Source organism: Chrysochloris asiatica, unplaced genomic scaffold (assembly GCF_000296735.1).
Source record: "Chrysochloris asiatica unplaced genomic scaffold, ChrAsi1.0 scaffold00018, whole genome shotgun sequence".
Classification (NCBI taxonomy): domain Eukaryota; kingdom Metazoa; phylum Chordata; class Mammalia; order Afrosoricida; family Chrysochloridae; genus Chrysochloris; species Chrysochloris asiatica.
The window spans coordinates 15,103,621-15,123,311 of record NW_006408536.1 but is presented as its reverse complement, the minus strand read 5'-3'; the positions used below and the strand labels follow the sequence as shown (position 1 = coordinate 15,123,311).

At 36.8% G+C, this 19,691-nt stretch overlaps 1 protein-coding gene across 1 annotated transcript; it reads right to left on the bottom strand.

Moving 5' to 3' along the window:
• Positions 1-1,263: 1,263 nt before the first annotated feature.
• LOC102816289 (chromosome unknown open reading frame, human CXorf23) lies at positions 1,264-19,674 on the bottom strand. The gene is made up of 8 exons (XM_006835679.1): positions 19,634-19,674; positions 13,135-13,683; positions 12,161-12,817; positions 9,807-9,982; positions 8,282-8,396; positions 7,116-7,176; positions 4,233-4,348; positions 1,264-1,375 (listed from the first exon to the last, which is right to left on the bottom strand). The coding sequence occupies exons 1-8, from the start codon at positions 19,672-19,674 to the stop codon at positions 1,264-1,266; spliced, it is 1,827 nt and encodes a 608-aa protein (XP_006835742.1).
• Between the last annotated feature and the right edge of the window lie 17 nt (positions 19,675-19,691).

Genomic DNA, 19,691 nt, shown 5'->3' with positions numbered 1-19,691 from the left:
GGTTGAGGGTCAATGAAAAAGAGAAAGACCAGAATGAGATGGACTGACACAGTGACTTCAACAATGGGTTCAAACATAGTAATGACACAGGTCACCAAGTTGGAACTGACTTGACAGCATCTAACAATGTCACATGATGGGGGCAGTGGTGGTCCAGTGGGAGATACCTGGGTTTGATTTCTGGCCAAATACACTTCATGCACAACCACTGCTTGTCTGTCATTGGAGGCTTACATGATGCTGTCATGCTGAACAGATTTCAAATGAGTTTCTAAACTAAGACCTGGTGACCTACCTCCAAAAATCCGTCAATTAAAAATCCTATGGAACACCCCAGATACAATGGAAATGAAATGCTGCCTGGTCCTGTGCCACTTCATGATTAGGTGTAGATTGGGGCATTGAGAATCATAGGGTTTTCATAGTGGGGTGATGAACATGTTCTGAAACAATTTATGGTGATAGCTGTTGCTAAGTGGTGTCAATTTGGTCCCAACTTTATCGACCCTGTGAACAACAGAACAAAACACTGCCCAGTCCTGCACCATCTTCACAACAGTTATGCTTCAGTCCATTGCTATAACCACTGTGCCAATCCATGGTGTTGGGGGTTTTCCTCTTTTTTGCTGACCCTCCCAACTTTGCCAAACATGATGTCCTTCTCCAGGGGCTGGTCTCTCCTGATAACATGTCCAAAGTATGACATCCTGGCTTCTATGGAGTATTCTGGCCATACTTCTAAGACATATTTGTTTGTTCTTCTGGCAGTCCATGGTACTTTTAATATTATTTTCCAACACCAAAACTCAAATGCATCAATTTTACGGTCTTCCTTTATTCTGCGTCCAACTTTCACAAGCATATGAGGCGAATGAAAAACACCATGGCTTAAGTCAGGTGACACCTTCATTCTCAAACTGATATCTTTAGTTTAGCTAAGATTATAGTTGTGTACCTCAGTGAATTTACTAAAAGTCATTCAACTGCAGACCTAATGGGGTATGTAAATTTCACCTTACTAAAGTTCTTTAAAAACAGCTTAGGCAATGAAAGACAAAACTATAATACATTGAATAAAATTCTGCTAAATAAAATGTAAGATTCCCATTTCTTCTTCTATCAATAACTTTAAACCTCAACAGATTCTTGATTCTCTTAGCATGTACTTAATGAACAGTTACAAACATTATGAAAACATTAGGGATCCATGTATGAGGATAATGGAATGGACAAAAATGAAGTTTGAAACTTTATCTTACCCTGTTAAAATTTCTGAAAACGCTTTCTAAAATGTGAGTGTTTAAAACGTACAGGTCTTTCTAATCCATCAGAATGAGTAGTCTTCGACTTCGAAAAACTTAAACGCTGATCATTCCTAATAAAAGAAAAGCATGAGAATAAGAATTTTGTATCCAACAATAAAAAGTCCATTCACTAAGATGTGTGACTGGCTCAGGGTCTCCTCACTACAATAGGGGTTTCTGGCATTGCTGTGCCCCCACAGCAAACATGCTCCCCTCCCCTGGTGTCATGAGGTTTCAGGACCACCAAACCCCCCAGCTAGAGACCCAGACCATGCCTCCCCCATCTTCCTGGGCAGCCCTATCTGGGATGGAGGTCCCTTTGGGGGGGCTTCTCCACCAGAATTGGAAACATCATTTCCATAGCCCTTACCCTCCCAGTCACATACCACCTCTCTCCATGATACTCCCATGCTCTCTGGAGGTTCTGCTCCATGAAATGAAATGCTTGTTACCTCAGTCCTGCTTCATTTCCTTCCACAGATCCTCACTGGCATCGGGATAAATGCTATAATACTCCTCATCATGACCACCAAGGCCCTTTAAAAAATCCTCTTTGCAAAAAGCATGTATCTGATAAGGAAGTAACTATCTAAAATATATGTGGGGGCTTCAAAAAATTGTGAAAATATTCTATTACCATTTCCACAAATTTTTTGAAGCCACATTATATAAAGAACTCGATAGCAACAAGACAAATAACCCAATTTAAAAAGCAGCTAAGGACATAAATAGGAGCTCTGGTAGTATAGTGGTTATGAGTTGGGCTGCCAACCTCAAGGTCAGCAGTTAGAAACTACCAGCGGTTTTGCGGAAGAAAGATGAGGCATTCTGTTCCCATAAAGATTTACAGCCTTGGAAACCCTGTGCAGGGTCACTGTGAGTCAGAAGCGACTCCACGGAAAAACATCAATGAAGACAAATAGACACTTCTCCTGAGATGACATACAAATAGCCAATAAGCACACAAAAAGATGCTCAACCTCAACAGCCATCAAAGAAATGCAAATCAAATGACAGAGAGATGGCCCTTCACACCCACTAACCAAACCAACCAATCAACCTCTACCATCAAGTCCATTCCAACTGATAGCGACCCTGGCAATAGGACAGAGAGCTGCTCCATATCCAACAGTGCCGCACCAGGAATAATGGAACATTATTCACTCAAAAAAACAAAGAATGAAGTCCTAATAAATGCTATACCATAGAATAAACTTTAAAGCATTGGTAAATAAAAGGCCACAATATTGCATGATTCCATTTATATGAAATATCCAGAAGAGGAAAATTCATAGAGACAGAAAGTAGATTAGTAGTTGCCATAGGCTGGGGTGAGAGCATGGGAATGAGAAGTGACTTCTAATTGATGTGGCACTTCTTTTGGGGAAGATGAAAATGTTCTGAAATCAGATAGTGGTGACTATTATACAACTTTGTAAATATACTAAAAACCACTGAACTGTTCACTTTCCAAAGATAAATTTTATGGTTGTTGTTGTTAAGTGCCATCGAATCGATTCCCACCCATAGCGACCCTGCAGAGGGTTTCCAAGGAGCAGCCGGTGAGCTTGAACCACCAACCTTGCAGTTCAAACGACTTTGCAGTATGACGCATTAGCCCACAGCGTCTAAGTGACTATTATCTAAATTTAAAAAATACCTCACTCAACTCCAACATACCAACTACTCAACACAAATAATTTGACAGGTCTAGCAAAAGATATCTTGCAAGAAAACATCATTGCACCCTACAACAGTGTCCTCAAAGCTAACATCAACAACAATGGTGAATTTACAATCACCACCTCACTGAATCTTAAGCACCTCTGTAAGGTAAGTGTATTTCTTTCCCCAATTGTACAAATAAGGAACCTGAGGGATTATGTAAATTGCCAAGGCCAGTCACTTAACTGGGCAGTTACAGAGCCTGGTGTAACTCCAGTGCTCAAGCTCTTTACCACCTCCATGGTGAACATTATCTTCAATTCTGCTTCATGTGCCTCAAGTAAATTGTTAGAATCAGTTCCACTTTTAAACAAGCTCCATCTATTTTGATTGAGACCTAGTGTAGTTAGTCACAAAGTTGACCTAAAAATCTAGCCAAACATCTTAGTCATCTGATACTAAGGACTATGGATAAACAAGTAGCCCTGGTACTTCTTATTCATACATTCCTCTTTTCTGGGAGATACAGTCTATGAGGACTCTGCACTTCATAATTAAGTGGGGTCCCAGAACTACCATGCAGTGCATAGTTTTTAGAACTTGAGAAAAACTGAGGCCAATGTAATATAGTCAGAGTCCCTAAAAGAAGTAACAAAGTTGGCAGAAAAAAGAGTTACTGACACATGGCATAAGTACTTCACATGTGCCAGCTCATTTAATATTTATAACCTCCTTGTATCATAAATATGGTTATTCTCACTTTATAGATGGAGAAGAACCAGAGACTCAGCAAGTTTGCCCAAGATCAAAGAGCTTGTAAGCTGGCAAAGGTGAGATTCAAACTTGGTTTCCCCTGCAGTTTCTAGTTCATCTACCTATTTCATGGACAGGCATCTGAGAGAAGTCCCACAAGAGAATTTTACTGACCTCAGGAAATTGTGTACTATTCAAAGACTGCCAGAAACTAAAGGGCAGATTCTTAATCAACTTAACAAAACATTCCATAAACTTACTGGTTCTGGCTCCTGCGAATATTCAAAAATCTATTGAAACTCCTGTCTAGAACAAGGGAAGACCGTAAATATTTACCTATCCCCATAACTTTGGTTTGTTTAGATAAAACAGAATATTATGGTCACTGAGTAACTTTGAAATGTTTTAACAGAGTTCACTTATCTGAAGGATTAAATCCCTATACTAAAAAAAATTGAAAATATGCTGAGACCAAAAGCTTCCTGATAACAGGATGCATCTACCGATTACCTCTCTGTAGCACTAGCATTGTAAAAACCGTGCCCGTCTTCATTCTGTAATCGTTCTCTTCTCCTTCTTTCAATGTTATGTCGTAGGTCATTTGGATGTATTACTTTGACCATATTCTGAGGAATTTTGACAGAAGACAAACCATTCACATTATTGTTAGTTGCACAAAAACTACATCTAATAGGAACCTTAATAAATATCTTAAATAAGTTATCTTGTATTCATCCTACTAATGGTAGTGTTAAAGGATACACACATTTTGAAACACAATTAACAATATACAGCCAGAAAAGTTTATAACACTGAACTGGAAATCCTACTTCTGGAGCTCTACCCTAAAGAAATGGGACATATTTTGAATATATACAAATTAATATATTTAAAGTCACACAAAGAAGTGGACGTACCTTAAATGTAGAAATTAAAGGGGAGAAAAAAATGATTAAATATATTATGGTAAATTAACTCAAAGGACTAATGTATAACCATTTATATTATGATAATAAAGACTGCAAGAACATGAGAGTAATACTGAAAAAAGTTAACTAGAACTTATAAAAAGCTCAATTATAAAAGCTCACAGGTGTTCATGTTAAAAGGAATGTAATTATGGTTTAAGTAAAAAGAAAAAAGTTTACTAAACTGCATATACTTATGCTAGAAAAACTGTTAAAATGCAAGATCTAAAACTGCAAGGAAAGCTGATAAAATATTTTGTGTTAAAGGGTTAAATTACATGCATTTTTAAAATTCTCAATTTTGTTCTAAGTTGTTTACACTAATTTGATTTAAAATTTTCTGAAAATATCATCTGCTCAATAAGTCAACCAGCTCCATAAATTCATTAAAAATTATAACCATTTCACAAGTGAAAAAAAAAAAGTATTGTCTTCTCTACAAAAAATTTTTGTTTTAATGACTACATTAGTAGCTCTTCTAGGACACTTCTAAGACAAGAACCACTTTTCTTCCCACCCCCACAACCAGTTAAAATAGTTTTTCTTATTAGCAAAGAAATAGAGGGAAAGGAAAGGTACTGAGTGAGAGCCATGTACTACACAGATGAATAAAAATTTAATATTATTTCTATTAGTTTGCTGGTTCATATTCCATAGGATTTTTTTTTTTTTTTACATTCTTCAGTAAATGTTGTTGTTGTTCTTCTTGTTAGGTACCATTGAGTCGGTACTGACTTATAGGAAGCTAATAAAAAAAATAGTTCTTTTGTATTAATTCCATGTACAAATACAGAATCTATTCCATATAACTGCTATAGGAAAACAGGTTCCAAACATGCTTTTTTTCAGGCTTTACAGTATAAACTGTTCGGGAATGAATATTAAAGGCTGTAATTTTATCTCAATTTCATGAAACTGTTTTCCTTAGGAACTGTCTGCCCTAGAAAATATAGTTGGTTTTTATCCTGTTTTATCTGTCTTCTCTCTCCAATCCAATCACTAATCAGAATCACTTGGAAAGCTTTTTAAAGATCAGATTTCTGGGTCTCCATCTTATTTTCTCATGTACTTTAACTCCGTTTTTCCCCTGATTGATTCATTTATTCTAAATCACTAGTTTTCAATTTCATTTTAGCAGCACTATCACAGTTTTTTCCCCAAATTAACCCAAAGAGAGAACCTGCAGGAGTAAGGCAGATTAAATACTATTTTATTAGCAGATAGCTTTTAAGATGTAAAAATTCATTTATTAAAGTCAATAAATTATAAAACTAAAGCTATTTTCATGATATCATAAATTAGAAACTGGGGCATGCAGATAATGTCTTTGATTCATCTGTTTCATCATTACATTTTAGTTGAAGAATATTGATTTTATGATGTTATTTATTGGTCTAATGGTGAGTATTTTTCTTGTCTTTACAATGAGGTGCAACCCATGTTGTGGTCTTTGATATTTATCAGTAAGTATTTTAAGTCCTCTTAGCTTTCAGCAAACAAGGTTGTATCATCAAAATAACAGTGCTTAATGAGTCTTGCTCTAATCCTGATGCCACATTTTCTTAACACAATCCTGTTTTTCAGAATATTTTTCAGCATGCAGAATGAATAAGTATGGTAAATGAATAATACAACCCTGACACACACCTTTCCTGAGTTTACACATTACCCCTTGTTCTGTTGGAAAGACTGCCTTAGTCTATATATTTGTGTTAAGAGCATTTAAGTGCTCTTAACACAAATTCTTCCCAGTGTTACACAGAGCTTTTCATGATCTGCACAGTCAAAAGCCATACATAGTTAAGAAAACACAGGTAAATATCTTTCTGGTATTATATACTTTCAGCCAAGGTCCATCAGATGTGAACAATGATAGCCCTCAAATCATCTCCTTGTCTGAATCTGCCTTGGACCTCTGGCAGTTTTTGAGTTATATTTAGCAAAAATTTACTTGCGTGTTATGTTAATGATATTTTCTGATGATTTCCCCATTGGGTCACCTCTCTTTGGAATGGGCACAAATATGGATCTCTTCCAATCATTTGGCCAGTTACCTGTCTCCAAAATTTCTTGGCATAGATGAATGCTGCCAGTGCTTCATCAGTTTGTTGAGAGATTTCAATTTATATTCCATTATTTACCGGAGTCTTGTTCTTTGTCAATGCCTTCAGTGCACCTTACACTTCTTCATTCAGTATCATTAGCTCTTGACCGTATGGTACACCTCTTGAAATGTTTAAACATTGATCATTTCTTTTTGAGACAGTGACTTGATGTATTCCTTTCATTTTCTTTTTTTACAATCTTTTTTTTAAAGTATTGTGGATTTTTAACTCCTTTTTTATTATTATCAGTCACCAATTCCCTTTCCCATTAGTATATGAACAGTTGAGATAATCTTTCATTCAAAACTCTATTTACTTACCTGTTCTGATTCATAACCCATTGGTCTACTCTGAAACTCAACCAAAGACATATCCATTTTCCTAAAATAATAAAGGCATATTAAAATTAAATAATTATGTTATATATACTAATACTTTGATTCCATTTACTATAGAATAAGGATTTGAAATAAAGCCTGTGTTGTCTTGAAGGACGTAATCTGCTATTTGGTGAGTTTTTCACCTATATGGCAGTCTTCCAGAACATACACATCCTATGACCATTGCAGTGAAGCTTGACAAAATCAACAACAACAACAAAAAACCCCTAATGCCATCAAGTCCACTCTGACTCATAGCAGCTACCATAAAGGGCAGAGTAGAACTGCCCCATAAGGTTTCACATAAAGGTTGTGAATCTTTATGCAAGCAGACTGCCACATCTTTCTCCTGTGGAACAAACTGGTGTGTTTCAACTGCCAGCCTATTAGTCAGCAAGTTAGCAGCTGAGTGCTTTAAATGCCTGGTCACCAGGGGTCCTTAAAAAAAACAACAAGAAAACAAAAACAACTCTACACTCCACCACCACCAAGTCGATTTCCATTCATAGTGGCCCAAGAGAGTAGAGTAGAATTGCTTCTTAAGGTTTTCGACACCCAAATTCTTTATGGGAACAGAAAACCTTATCTTTCTCTTGAGGAGCAGCTGGTGGATTTGAACCTTGAGGTTAGCAGCCCAAAGCTTAACCCATAGCACCACCAGGACCTGAGTGTTTCTGAAATCACCAGTAACCTTAAACTCAACTCAGCTCACAAACCACCACCTGCTTGGCCAAGTGCCAACAGAAGACATGTGTGCATCCAGCTGCCCTCAAAACAGCCATTTCTGATCACATGAATCAATTCATGATTTTGATGGCTTGACAACTGTCTTTCATTTTTCCAGTGATAACTTCAGTAGGTAACTACTACAGACACAGCAGGATCAAAGGGAGGTAAATATTTTTAAAGTCTTATACATTTAAACAACACTAGTCAAAGCTTGAAAACAGCCTATTTCATCAAAGTACACTGGCCCAGTATCTGCTTGGGTTAGTTCTGTTTATAAGAAGGAAATGTAGTCCTACAGTTTACAAGCCCAGGCAAGTGAGACCAAGAGGCAAAACCTTTCTGAATCTGAGGTTTATTCCTATGAGTTAAATCATTACCTGTGAAGTCTGGGATCTGAGCTCAATTTAATTTCGTTTACACCTGTACCTCGTGTAGCTTGCAATTCTGAGAAACGATCATGTAGAGTAATGCCAGGTGATGAAAAATTATTTTCTGAAAAAGGAAACAAATGGGGTTTATCTCAATGCAAAACTGATTCTACTTGAAAGAGTATATAAAAACAGGAAAATATACAACAGGTTTTCTCTTAAAAATATGTGGATTCTAAACTTACTTCAGATTAATTCATAGTGCTTTCCCCAAACTCCAAACCTAAACAATAGCAAACCCATCTGATTACTTTAAGGATTCTGTTTCTAGTTGACATGCCTGCTTACTTGTCTGTCTACAGTAGGGGTTGGAATGGGGAAATATTGGCTCTCTCAAAGTGACAACCCTTCTTCTCTAAAGTAAAACCTGACCATACCTGGAAAGTAAAGATAGTACAGAGCTCTACAGTTCACCTAGAGTAAAGATTAACACCAGGAAACAACTCTGAAACAACAAAACAAGTCAGAACAAATGCTAAATGTTATGATTATACATCACAGAATCCCTCCTGATGTCATTTTGTTTCAAATTTCATGAAAACATTCCAATGTTACAGCTATGCTGTAGGTTTTTTAAATGACAGCAAAGACAATGTACTTAACCCATCAGAACACTACGCTAGCAATCCTTTCCCCTAATTTATTGTTCCTGTTTTGGAACAATCTCCTGGTCTTTTCTGTAATAGCAGAACCCTTTCTGCTAAGAATCACATTTCCTTTGGGTCTGTAGATGAGAGGATAAACTATTTCACACAAACTGTCTGCTTTAAAGTAAACATATGTCTTAGTTTGAGGGAAGCAAAGAAATCAATCAGTTTTGAGAAATGTTTTATGGAGGTAAAAAAGATTAATGCAATTATCTAGTAAGAAATACATACTAACTTTTTTTTTTTTTTTGACGTTCTTAAAGGCCTCGAGTTTAAATACCCACAACTGAGGAAAGTTGTTCTACAGGATTAAATTTTATACAATAGAAATTTGCCAGAAACTACAACAAAACGTAACAATTTAATGTAAACCTTTAAGAATTTCTGATGTAATTCCCTGATGCCATAAAGCATACCAAATCAAATTGGGATCTTTATTGATTACCTAGAGCTCCAGTAATACCTCCAGAGACCTTTAAGAATAGCATGAAATGACCTAGGCTGATTTCTTACGTTCTCAAGTTTATACCCGCTTTTTGCTGCTCCCTCCCTGCTGTTAGATACCAGTTATCATTTCTTGCTGCTGTCAGTATGTTTTCTCATGTAGCAATCCCTTTCTAACTTGTGATTTCTAATCTACTATAAATGGAAGCACAAGGTTATTGGAACTACATGTAATGAGCAGCTAGGTTTTAAATGAATGCCTAATATTCTCTCCAATGGATTTCCTAAAGATGGAACTAATGATTTCACAGATATTCACCTATCTTCATGAAAAGTCAGTAAGTTACTTTTGTATCACTTATGTATATGTAAAATATACCAACCTTTAACTTGATGAATCGTTGTTATAATTTCCTGAATAAATTCTCCTGCAGGTTTGTTTTCAGTGTTCTGAGTTGAGTCAAGATGTTGAAACACTACATTAAAATTCTCACTTTTTCTGCCAACAGCAGTCAAGTCATGTGACATCTGTCTCTCTCTGGAATAGCTAGAAGCAACCCTAGAATAATTTGCAAATGTTTAATATGAATCTATTTTTCAAAGAACTTATTAAAATTAATCTTAAGACAGCTGTAAGACTAAATAAGATGTTTATCTTTTCTTGTAATTAAGGCACTATATGAACAATAATGAGGAGAAATTAGCTACAGATCCAAAGCTTCGCTTGAGTTCTTCTTTTCAAATCAGAAATCATTTAAATATTCGCTACTTTCATAAAAAATCCTCAATCACTTCACTAACTCTCAGACAACAGGCTGTCATTAGCAAAGCTGTAATCATTAGAACCATTTATTATTTTACCCTAAAGTTACCTTTAAAGAAAATGCTGTTATTTACAATATAATTCCAGCTGTATCTCCCACTTTAATGTTTTCTAGGACTTCATAATTTTCCTTAAGAGTTTGCCTGATCCCTAGGTACTATTATTTAGATGATAATGATAGCTTCTTGTTGTTGTTGTTAAGTGCCATCACATAGCGACCCTATATAGGGTTTCCAAGGAGCAGCTGGTGAACTTGAACTGTTGACCTTGCTGGAAAAATGGCACCTGATAGACTTGGTAGACATAGGTTGCCACAAACATGGAATTTGTTAAACAAACAAACACAATTAACTGTGAACCACAATAAAATAAGGTATGCCTGTACTATCAACCTCAACCGAATCATCTAGGAGACCAGACAACAAGAAATGAAAAGATCCAGTGCTAGCAACTGGGGAAATCAAAGGAACCTTGCGTCCATCATCATCAGTTTACTCTGCTCAGAGCCTCACGTACACAGGCCAACATTAACCCAACACCTTCCTTCACCTGTTCCAAGATTTCCAGATATATAAAACAGTTCATGTTTTCAGATATGTAATATTCTTAGTGTAAATTTTCATACTGTGACTCATTGAACTTGCATTCTGAAACATATTATTATGACTCATACGTTAACATCTACCTCTGATAATGACGTGTCTGACAAACTAGGCTACTATAATATAGTCTTTAACACAAGTAACGAAGATTCCAGCAAATGTCTACCTACAGTTCCTTTAGATAGAAACTGGAATCTAGAAATTCACTTAGGTTATTTAACTGTTTTTTATCATACTGATAATTGGAAGAACAAATAGCAATACTCAGAAAGTAAACAAATGCACAAAATTAACCATCTTAGTCATTCAGAAATAACAAATAAACTGTATTTTAACCAACGACATCTTCTCTCTATACTCTAAGTATGATTCTTTCTTTCTTTTTCAAGCAGAGAAAAATGTAATTTGTCTTAATGCTTGAGAAGAAATTTCTACTAAGGGTATTAATTACCTTTTGTTTTTTAAGGTTATGTCACTGATCCAACCCCACAAAATTTCTGAAAAGCATTCATCAATAAATAATTACAATCAGAGAGAAAGATTTTGTTGACTAGGTTACTTGAGCATATTTAAAAGAGTGGATTTGCTCTTTACTACGCAGCTGTAGTAAACCTGTAGGCCATTTTTTGTTTTTTTTTAAAGAATCATTAAGAGCGAAATCAAATTTATTCTAAAAACACATCTTTCTAGATTACAGTCTTTTTTCTTCTATCTAGGAGAATCTAGTCAGTTGAGCTCATCACTTTCAGATGGCAGCAAGAACCAGGTCTCACGCCTCCTTGAGTTACGAGGGAGACACATGGATTTTAGTTTCAGGTGCTCTAAGTCACTTCATCTCTCAGGCCGAACTTTCTTCCTCTGTAAAATCAGGGCTTGCTAAGGTCCCTTCCAGTTCAAAAATCCCCTGAATTTCAGACAACAAGGAGCCATAATCTCTGAGAAACTGAGGAAAGACTAGCTGTCCTTGAGCTCCACCCTAACCTATCCCTTAATAAGGAAAATCTGACAATATAAATTACATTTGCATTCATAAAAAGAAATAACTCCATGAATTGCCCTGCACCCATGACTCAGCATGAGAGACAATGTGGAAATATGCAGATGAGATTTCCCTACATGAGGAATCACAGAATTCATCCTCATTACAGGGCTCCTTTGAAAAACTCTAGACAATCCCTCCCCTTCAATAGATTCTAAACACACTGCTAATTCCATTTTCAAAACTGCAAGTAAAGGTGGCAGAAAATACAAACTTTTAAAAAATTCTCATCATCATTTATTAAATATCATAAGGAAGAAACTACGACAGTACCTGGATCTATCCATGCTTTTCTTCACATCTACTTTAATCATAAGTGAACTCCTCCTACCATTGAAAGATGAGGGTTTTACATTTGGAAGTATTCTGTCAAGCTGACTACTGGAAGACTTGCTTTCTTTTCTTAAGTCCTCTTCTTTCTTTAGTTTTTCCTTCCATTCATCATTAAAGGGTTGTGAAGCAATATCAGTTTCATTTGAATTAGTACCAGCAACGTAGTCTTTCTTAGTTTGTGTAAAAGGTTCTTCAAGTAGCACATCTTTAACTTCTCTCCCTCCTCCAGCATTAAAACAATCGGACTTTGTATTTACAGGGCCTTTTTGAGAACTGTACTTTCTATCATCTTCTTTAAAATACTTCTGAATTCTTCCAGGAGAAAAGTCTTGGTCCTCACCTGCGGGCTTATGAAATTTGTGGCAGTAGTCATAGGATATTCTGTTTACTGAATTGGCCTCTGCATAGTCCCTTTCAGCATGCCAATCATTTTGGAGTCTAAAGTCACTCAGACCTTTCTTTTCTGGATAATGTGGAAAAGAAGTCTCGGGCTTCCACAATAGATCCCTGACAGGCTCTATGTTTTCATACTTCTCCACGTCTTTCGATTTCTGTGATGTATATCCATATATGCTGAAATCAGGATCCTCAGGAAACCTGTGTTAACATAAAGCAGTTTATATGAGAATTTATATGCATAGAATGTGGAGAAGCATGTTAAGTTAACCTACAATTTCTCAAGTCAATTCATAGAGATACAAGGTAGTTAAAAAACAACAAAAAATACCAACTTAAAAAAAAAATTCTAATCAACATAATTTACTATAAAAATAAATACTTCGTTATTACTAATAGAATATAACTAAATCACAGTGCTTTTTATCTTTACAGACAAAAGCTTTACAAGGTCACTATCTTCAACCATAATACAAATAAATTTTTTCACATGTGGCTTTATACTAGTTTTCCTATACCTCTTCTGAAAAGAACTCCTTGTTTCAGAATCTTCAGAGCCTCTTTTAGATAACTCAGCATACATTTTTTCTTGCATCCACTGGTTCCTGAATTCTTCTTCCTGCCAGGCTCCTTCAAATCTAAGCAAATCTGCTGTTGAACTCTGAGGTGGCTTCCCTCCTTTTCCTCCAACTTTGTCGTCATTGATAAAATAACTTTCTTGCATCTTCTGGGGATAAGTTATTTCAAGCTCGTTGTCGAGTACACCTGAGTATTTCGGCATATACTGAGATATTCTGTTAAAGTCTTCTCTTTCGGGTGAGCATACTTGGTAAGGCCTGTAAGAATATTCCCACGAGTTTCTTCTTGTGTTTGGGGAAGGTGATCTACATTCAAGAGATGGGTAAGATATGTTTTCACGAGAAGGAATTTTTGGTTTACTCTGACCATAATTCTCCTCATCCATTTCCCAAGGTCTTTTGGGATCCTTCTTATATTCACAACCATAATGCCCATAAAAGTGTTTTTGCTTGTAGAGGTCAGAATTTAAAGGTTCTGGTGACAAAGATCTAGGTAAGCAAACAGAAAAATTAAGTTCATTTAAAGATGTATACTAAGTGTATTTTAATATGGTCTGCCTAAAACATCTACTTTTCATATAGCGATCCACTGATTCATCTATACAGAATCACTATTACTATTAGCTGCATTCTAAATTATATATTGGAGATTTGATTATAGTACTGCCCAATTCAACAAGCACATTCTTTCCATCTGAACTGATGTTTTCCATGTGTATATCAAAATAAGTTGAATCCATACATCTATGGTAAAATGATATTCAACAAGGATATTAAGTCCATTCAATGGGGTAAGAGTACTCCAGTAAGTGGTGCTGGGACAACTAGTTTACCTCATGCAGAAGACTGGAGCTTGCCCTGTACCTCACGCTACATACAAACATTAACTCAAAACAGATCAAGAACCCAAATGTGACAGACACAAAAATCCAAAGCAACAAAAGACAAAACAGACAAACTGGACTTCATCAAAATTAAAAACTCTTGTGCATCAAAGGATTTTTATCAATAAAATGAACAAAAATCCTAGAGATTGTTGTTGTTGTTGTTAAGTGCTGTACGAGTTGATCCAAACCCATAGTGACCCTGTATAGGGCTTCCCAAGGAGCAGCTAGTGAGCTTGAACCGCCGACCTTGCAGTTCAAACGGCTTTGCAGTCTGGCGCATTAACCCACAGCGCCATACCTAGCGATTATTAGGAGAAAATTTGAGGAAATATGAGACTTCAGAAAGTTCATGGAAAAATGGAGTTAAAAGATAATGGAACTTGGTGATGGTTGCAAAACTCTTATGAACACAAAAAAACCCCACATTGATTCGATATATTAAATGAGTGAATTGTATGGTTTGTAAATTATATCTCAATAGAGATGTTTAAAAAAAAAAGAAGAAGAAAAGATAATGGAACTTTTTCATAAACTTTTTGAGGCCCTCTAAGAGACCTGGTGTGGTGCTGCAGTTTCATGCACTGGACTCCAAGGTTGGTTTGAATTGCAAGGTCAGCGGTTCGAGCTCACCAGCCGCTCCTTGGAAACCCTATACAGGGTTGCTATGAGTTGGATCCAACTTGACAACACTTAACAACAACAGGTATTAGATAAATGGATACTGGTGTGGCATTATAGGATAATCACTGGGCTGCTAACCACAAAGTTAGCAGTTTAAACCCACCAGCTGCTCCTCAGAAATCCTACACAGGGTCATTATGAGTCGGAAGCAACTCAAGTGGCACTCAACAACATTCAAATGGATTCATTCCCAGAATATTAAAGAACTTCTAAAACTTAGTGACAAAAAGATAGACAACTCAGTTAAATAGTAAGCAAAACACCTATAAAGACATTTTATCAAAGAACATACACAAATGGGTAACAAGCAAATGAAAAATATTCAACTTCATTAGTTATTAAGGAAATGTAAATCAAAATCATAAATGACCTAACCCTAACCTTAGCCTGGTGTGGTGCTGTGGGTTAATGCTCTGGACCTGCAAGGTCGGCGGTTCAAGCTTACCAGCTGCTCCTCGGAAACCTTTTACAGGGTCACTATAAATTGGAACTCACTCGGCACTTAACACCAACAACTCTTACCTAACCCTAACCTAACTCCTTACCCTCCCCAAAAATATCACAATGAGATACCACTTCACTCACACTAGGATTATCTATGATTTGGAATGAAGGAAAGTAACAAGTGTTGGAGAAGATGTGGAAAAAATTGGAACCCTCATTCACTGCTGGTGCAATTATAAAATGGTGCAGTCTCTGGAAAACAGTTGGGCAGTTCCTCAACAAGTTAAACACAGGAAAACCATTTGTTGTTGTTAACATATGATCCAGTTATTCAACTCCTAGGTATATATCCAAAATAACTGAAAGCTGGGAATCAAACAGATACTTGCTTATCAATGTTCATTAAAGCATTATTCACAGTAATCAAAAGGTGAAAATGACCTAAATGTTCAACAGACGAGTGGATAGATAAAACGTGGCATATGTATATACAATGGATTATTACTCAGCCATAAAGTGAAATGAAGTACTGATACATGCTATAACAAGGATGAACCTGGAAAACATTATTCTAGTGAAACAAGTCAGTCACAAAAGGACAAATACTATATGATCCCACTTACATGAAATACCTAGAATAGCAAAAGTAGAGAGACCAAAGAGTATTAGTGGTTATCAGAGACAGTAGGGAGGGTGGAAGAAGTCATTTCTTAGAGGGCAGAGTTTGTTATGGGTGATGGGAAAACTTGGCAACAGACAGTGGTGATGTTTACACATGATGAAAATAATTAATGTCACTGAATTTTACATTTAAAAAATACTGAAATAGCAAATGTTTTGCTTATTTATATAATTTTACTACAATTAGAAAAAAAAATGAGTTTAGTACACTAGTCCCACTGGAGGAGGACCGGCTTAGTTAAACAGTAGGAGGATCCATGCTTGAAGACTGCTGACAGCAAACTCTGGCAAAAAGTAGATATAGTGACTTCAAAGGGTCAGTCAGCAAAAGCTTTATATCAGGTCCAATGGCCAGGTAAGAAACAAGAAGAAGAAGGGCTAGACTGAAACAAATAAATATGGAAGAGACTCTCTAGCAAACTGAACAAGACCTCTGAAATTAGATTCTAAGATTTTATGATGCTCAACTAAACCCAAACTTAGACCTAAGACCAAGCCCATATTTTCCAATGTGTGGCGCTGTGGGTTAACGTGCTGGATTGCAAAGTTGATTTGAACCACAAGGTGGGCGGTGCAAGCTCACCAGCCACTCGAAAACCCTATATAGGGTCGCTATGGGTTGGAACCGACTGGATGACTAACACTCAACAGCAACAAGAAAGGTTGTGTCAATGAACAAAAAATATATAATTAATGATAGGGGTAGTAAGGGTGCTTAAGACTTGAATGTCATATGTTTACTTTCTCCATTAAAAAGAAAAATTGCCATTAACTCAATTCCAACTCATGGCAAGCCCATGTGTGTGTCAGAGTGGAACTGTGCTCCATGGAGTTTTCAATGGCTGATTTATTTTAAGTATATCACCAGGCCTTTCTTCTGAGGTACCCCTGGGTAGACTCAAACTGCCAACATGTGAGTTAACAGGTGAACATGCAACCATACCAATATAGATAAGTTGCTTTTCTTTCTTAGACCTATTCACTGACATCTGAGGTGATAGATAAGCTGTCCAAACAGAGTTTGTAACTTTGGTTAAATGTGTGCTTTAATGTAATTCAGCAACAACGCGTCCTTTCTATGGTAACTTGTTGTTGTTGTTAGGTGCCATCGAGTTGGTACTGACTCATAGTGACCTTATGCACAGCAGAATGAAACACTGCCCAATCCTGGGCCAACCTCACTACTGTTGCCACGCTTGAGTCCATCGATGCTGCCACTTGGCCAATCCATCTCACTGGGGGTCTTCCTCTTTTTCTCTAACCCTCCCTTTACCAAACATGATATCTTTCTCTACCTTCCCTTAATAGCTCATCTGCCAACATTGAGCCTTTCAGTTCCACTGAGGAAGGCGGCACCTGTATCCAGAAAAAAAAAATCTTGATTGGCTAGATTAAACGTAGAAGAGAGAGAAGCGAGGCTATCTGGAACACAATGAGATCCACTTTGCACCTGGGGACCTTTCCTTCCCTCTTTCCCAGGTCCCCATCTGACTGTCCCCTTTCTCTAATTTTCTAATCTCCTAAGTGTTTAATGTCTCCTAGTCTATGAAGAGAGAAAGACGAGGAGATGAGGCTGTCTACTTCTGTAAAGACTTACAGTCTCAAACACCCTATCTAGGGTTGCTATGAGTTGAATCAGCTTGATGGCAATGGGTTTGGTTTTGGGGTTAGTCGATGAGGAAGCTACCCTTGTAGCTTTTATCATCCCAAATTCAGAAACTGCCATCTTTGGTTGAAGCATCCTAGAGGAAAATTCTTTCCTTTTGATAGCAAGTCTGTATTCTCCCAAGAAAGGAGGTACACACTGAGACTTATAACTCATATGCTGAACCTGGCAACATCTCTATTTTGAATTACCAAGCTAGAAGTCCTGGAAAGTTTGTTTATTAGCTAAAGCAGAACTCTGTCATCCAGCTGGTTGTGCCTCATCATAAAAGGTGGCAACTGGCACCTCTGATAGTTTCCCCAAGATTTTATCTCTTTCATTATAAGGAAAAAAGTTGGCAGTTAAAGGCAGGGGGCTTCCAGACTGCACAAAATGACCAATATCTTTCTGAATTCTTGCCTCATATTAAATAGTACTTTAATAGTATATTTTATATCATGCATTTTATTTTATTGTGTTTTTAAAAGTCCTTTTCTTCGGAAGAAAGTTGCTGAAATGGTTGCTATCCAAAAGGAAAAAAGCACCCAAGGAGTCTGTGGGAGACTTCTGTATGGGTCTCTCAAGAAGCTAACAACTTTTGTTCTAAATCAAACAGCCTTGGAAGATACAGACTGTGTCTCCTTCAGAGGCAGATGGCCAGTCTGTTTGCAGTCCAGGATGATAAGCTAATGTCTCCCTTTGGGACAAAGGGTGAGCAAGTTTGCTTCCTCCTGATTGAGAGGACCCTAACATAGGTTCCTCAACTGTGTCCTAAAACCACTGCTTTGCAGCATCTACCCAGCCAGCAGCTCTGCAGCACCCTTGGGGGACTCAGGAGTAAGGGGAACCAACATGAGCATGAAACTCATACTGCCTGCCATGCCATAAGTAATAATGGTCTTTGCCTCTAATCCAGGAGCAAGCTAATGTGTTAGGCTTGCAAGTACAGTGAAATAATAGTCCCTTCAAAGTTCTTGTCAGAGTTCTTTGGAGTCCATAAATCAGACACTTAGCTTGGCAGGACTCTTGTGCAGCCTCACAAAAACCTAACACAAAAAAGGGGGATACAAAATGACCTCTTCAATTCCTCCATGTTAAAAAACCAGTTGCTTCTTTACATGTCCCTCTCTTTCTGGAGCTACTCTTCATTACATTATGGTCTTGTGAACTACAAAATGAAAACTCTTTAAAGAAATAGTCATATCATAAACAAAATGAACCAGCACAATGGTCAAGTCACAATAACATAAAAACTCCTGGTCTGTCTACATATGTAATTATCGTCCTTTTGAAAATCACAAACATACTGGTAACTTTCACAGCTCTATACTTGGAATTCTTTTCTCAACTATTTCTATCTTGAGATACTCTACCCTTTCTTAAATGCCCAAATAAACTCTCATCTTTTCACTGTAAACTTTCTTAGTATCGTCCTTTCTTCTCCACAAAAGCAGTATTAACTATTGCATTCCTACAGATCAGAATACTTTGTCCCAATCACTAGGCACACCATTTGCCACACTGTGTTGGCTATTTAAAGTCAATCTCCCCAGCCAGTCTATATGCTTACTGAGGCCATGGAAGAGGTCATATTTGCCTTTGTACCTCCTCCCCCACCAGAACCTGCCTTTAGTAGGTATACAATAAATATTAGTTGAATTATTCCAAACTAACTTCTTATTTATACTACCAACCAGAAAAGAGGAATGTTGGATTACAACTGAGTTACTCAAAACTCTATTATTCTGCTATGAATAAGAAGAAATAAAAACTCTCTAATTTCCTAGCTCCAAAGTTCTTCAAAGATTTTTATTACAAATAAAAAAACACACACATACTGAAGAATTCAAAACCACTCACTAATAAAAAACAAATTTATTACTTTCAAAGATGTTTCTCATTGTGGCTACTACATTTCTTTTTATCAGGCATTGATTCTAGCCCTCAGTTATTAAATGAAGTTGTTAGCTCCTAGAATCTAGAAATATAACATCTACTACTATAAAGCTTATGAAAATAGATTTTTATCAGTACTGGTAAATTTCAAAGTAGCAGCACATCACAAATCCAAGCTTACTCCACTAAACTAAGAAGTACTCACCTCTGTTTCCACTCAGGGGATCTAGATTGAGGCTGTGACATCCTTTGACATATGAGTG

Excerpts from the sequence above, each read along its gene's own strand:
- LOC102816289 (XM_006835679.1), bottom strand. The coding sequence starts at position 19,674 with ATGTCACAGCCTCAATCTAGATCCCCTGAGTGGAAACAGAG. Across the intron at positions 7,177-8,281 it reads TCAGATCCCAGACTTCACAG|GAAAATGGATATGTCTTTGG; the intron begins GTAATGATTTAA and ends TTATTATTTTAG. Across the intron at positions 1,376-4,232 it reads AATGCTAGTGCTACAGAGAG|GAATGATCAGCGTTTAAGTT; the intron begins GTAATCGGTAGA and ends TTCTTTTATTAG.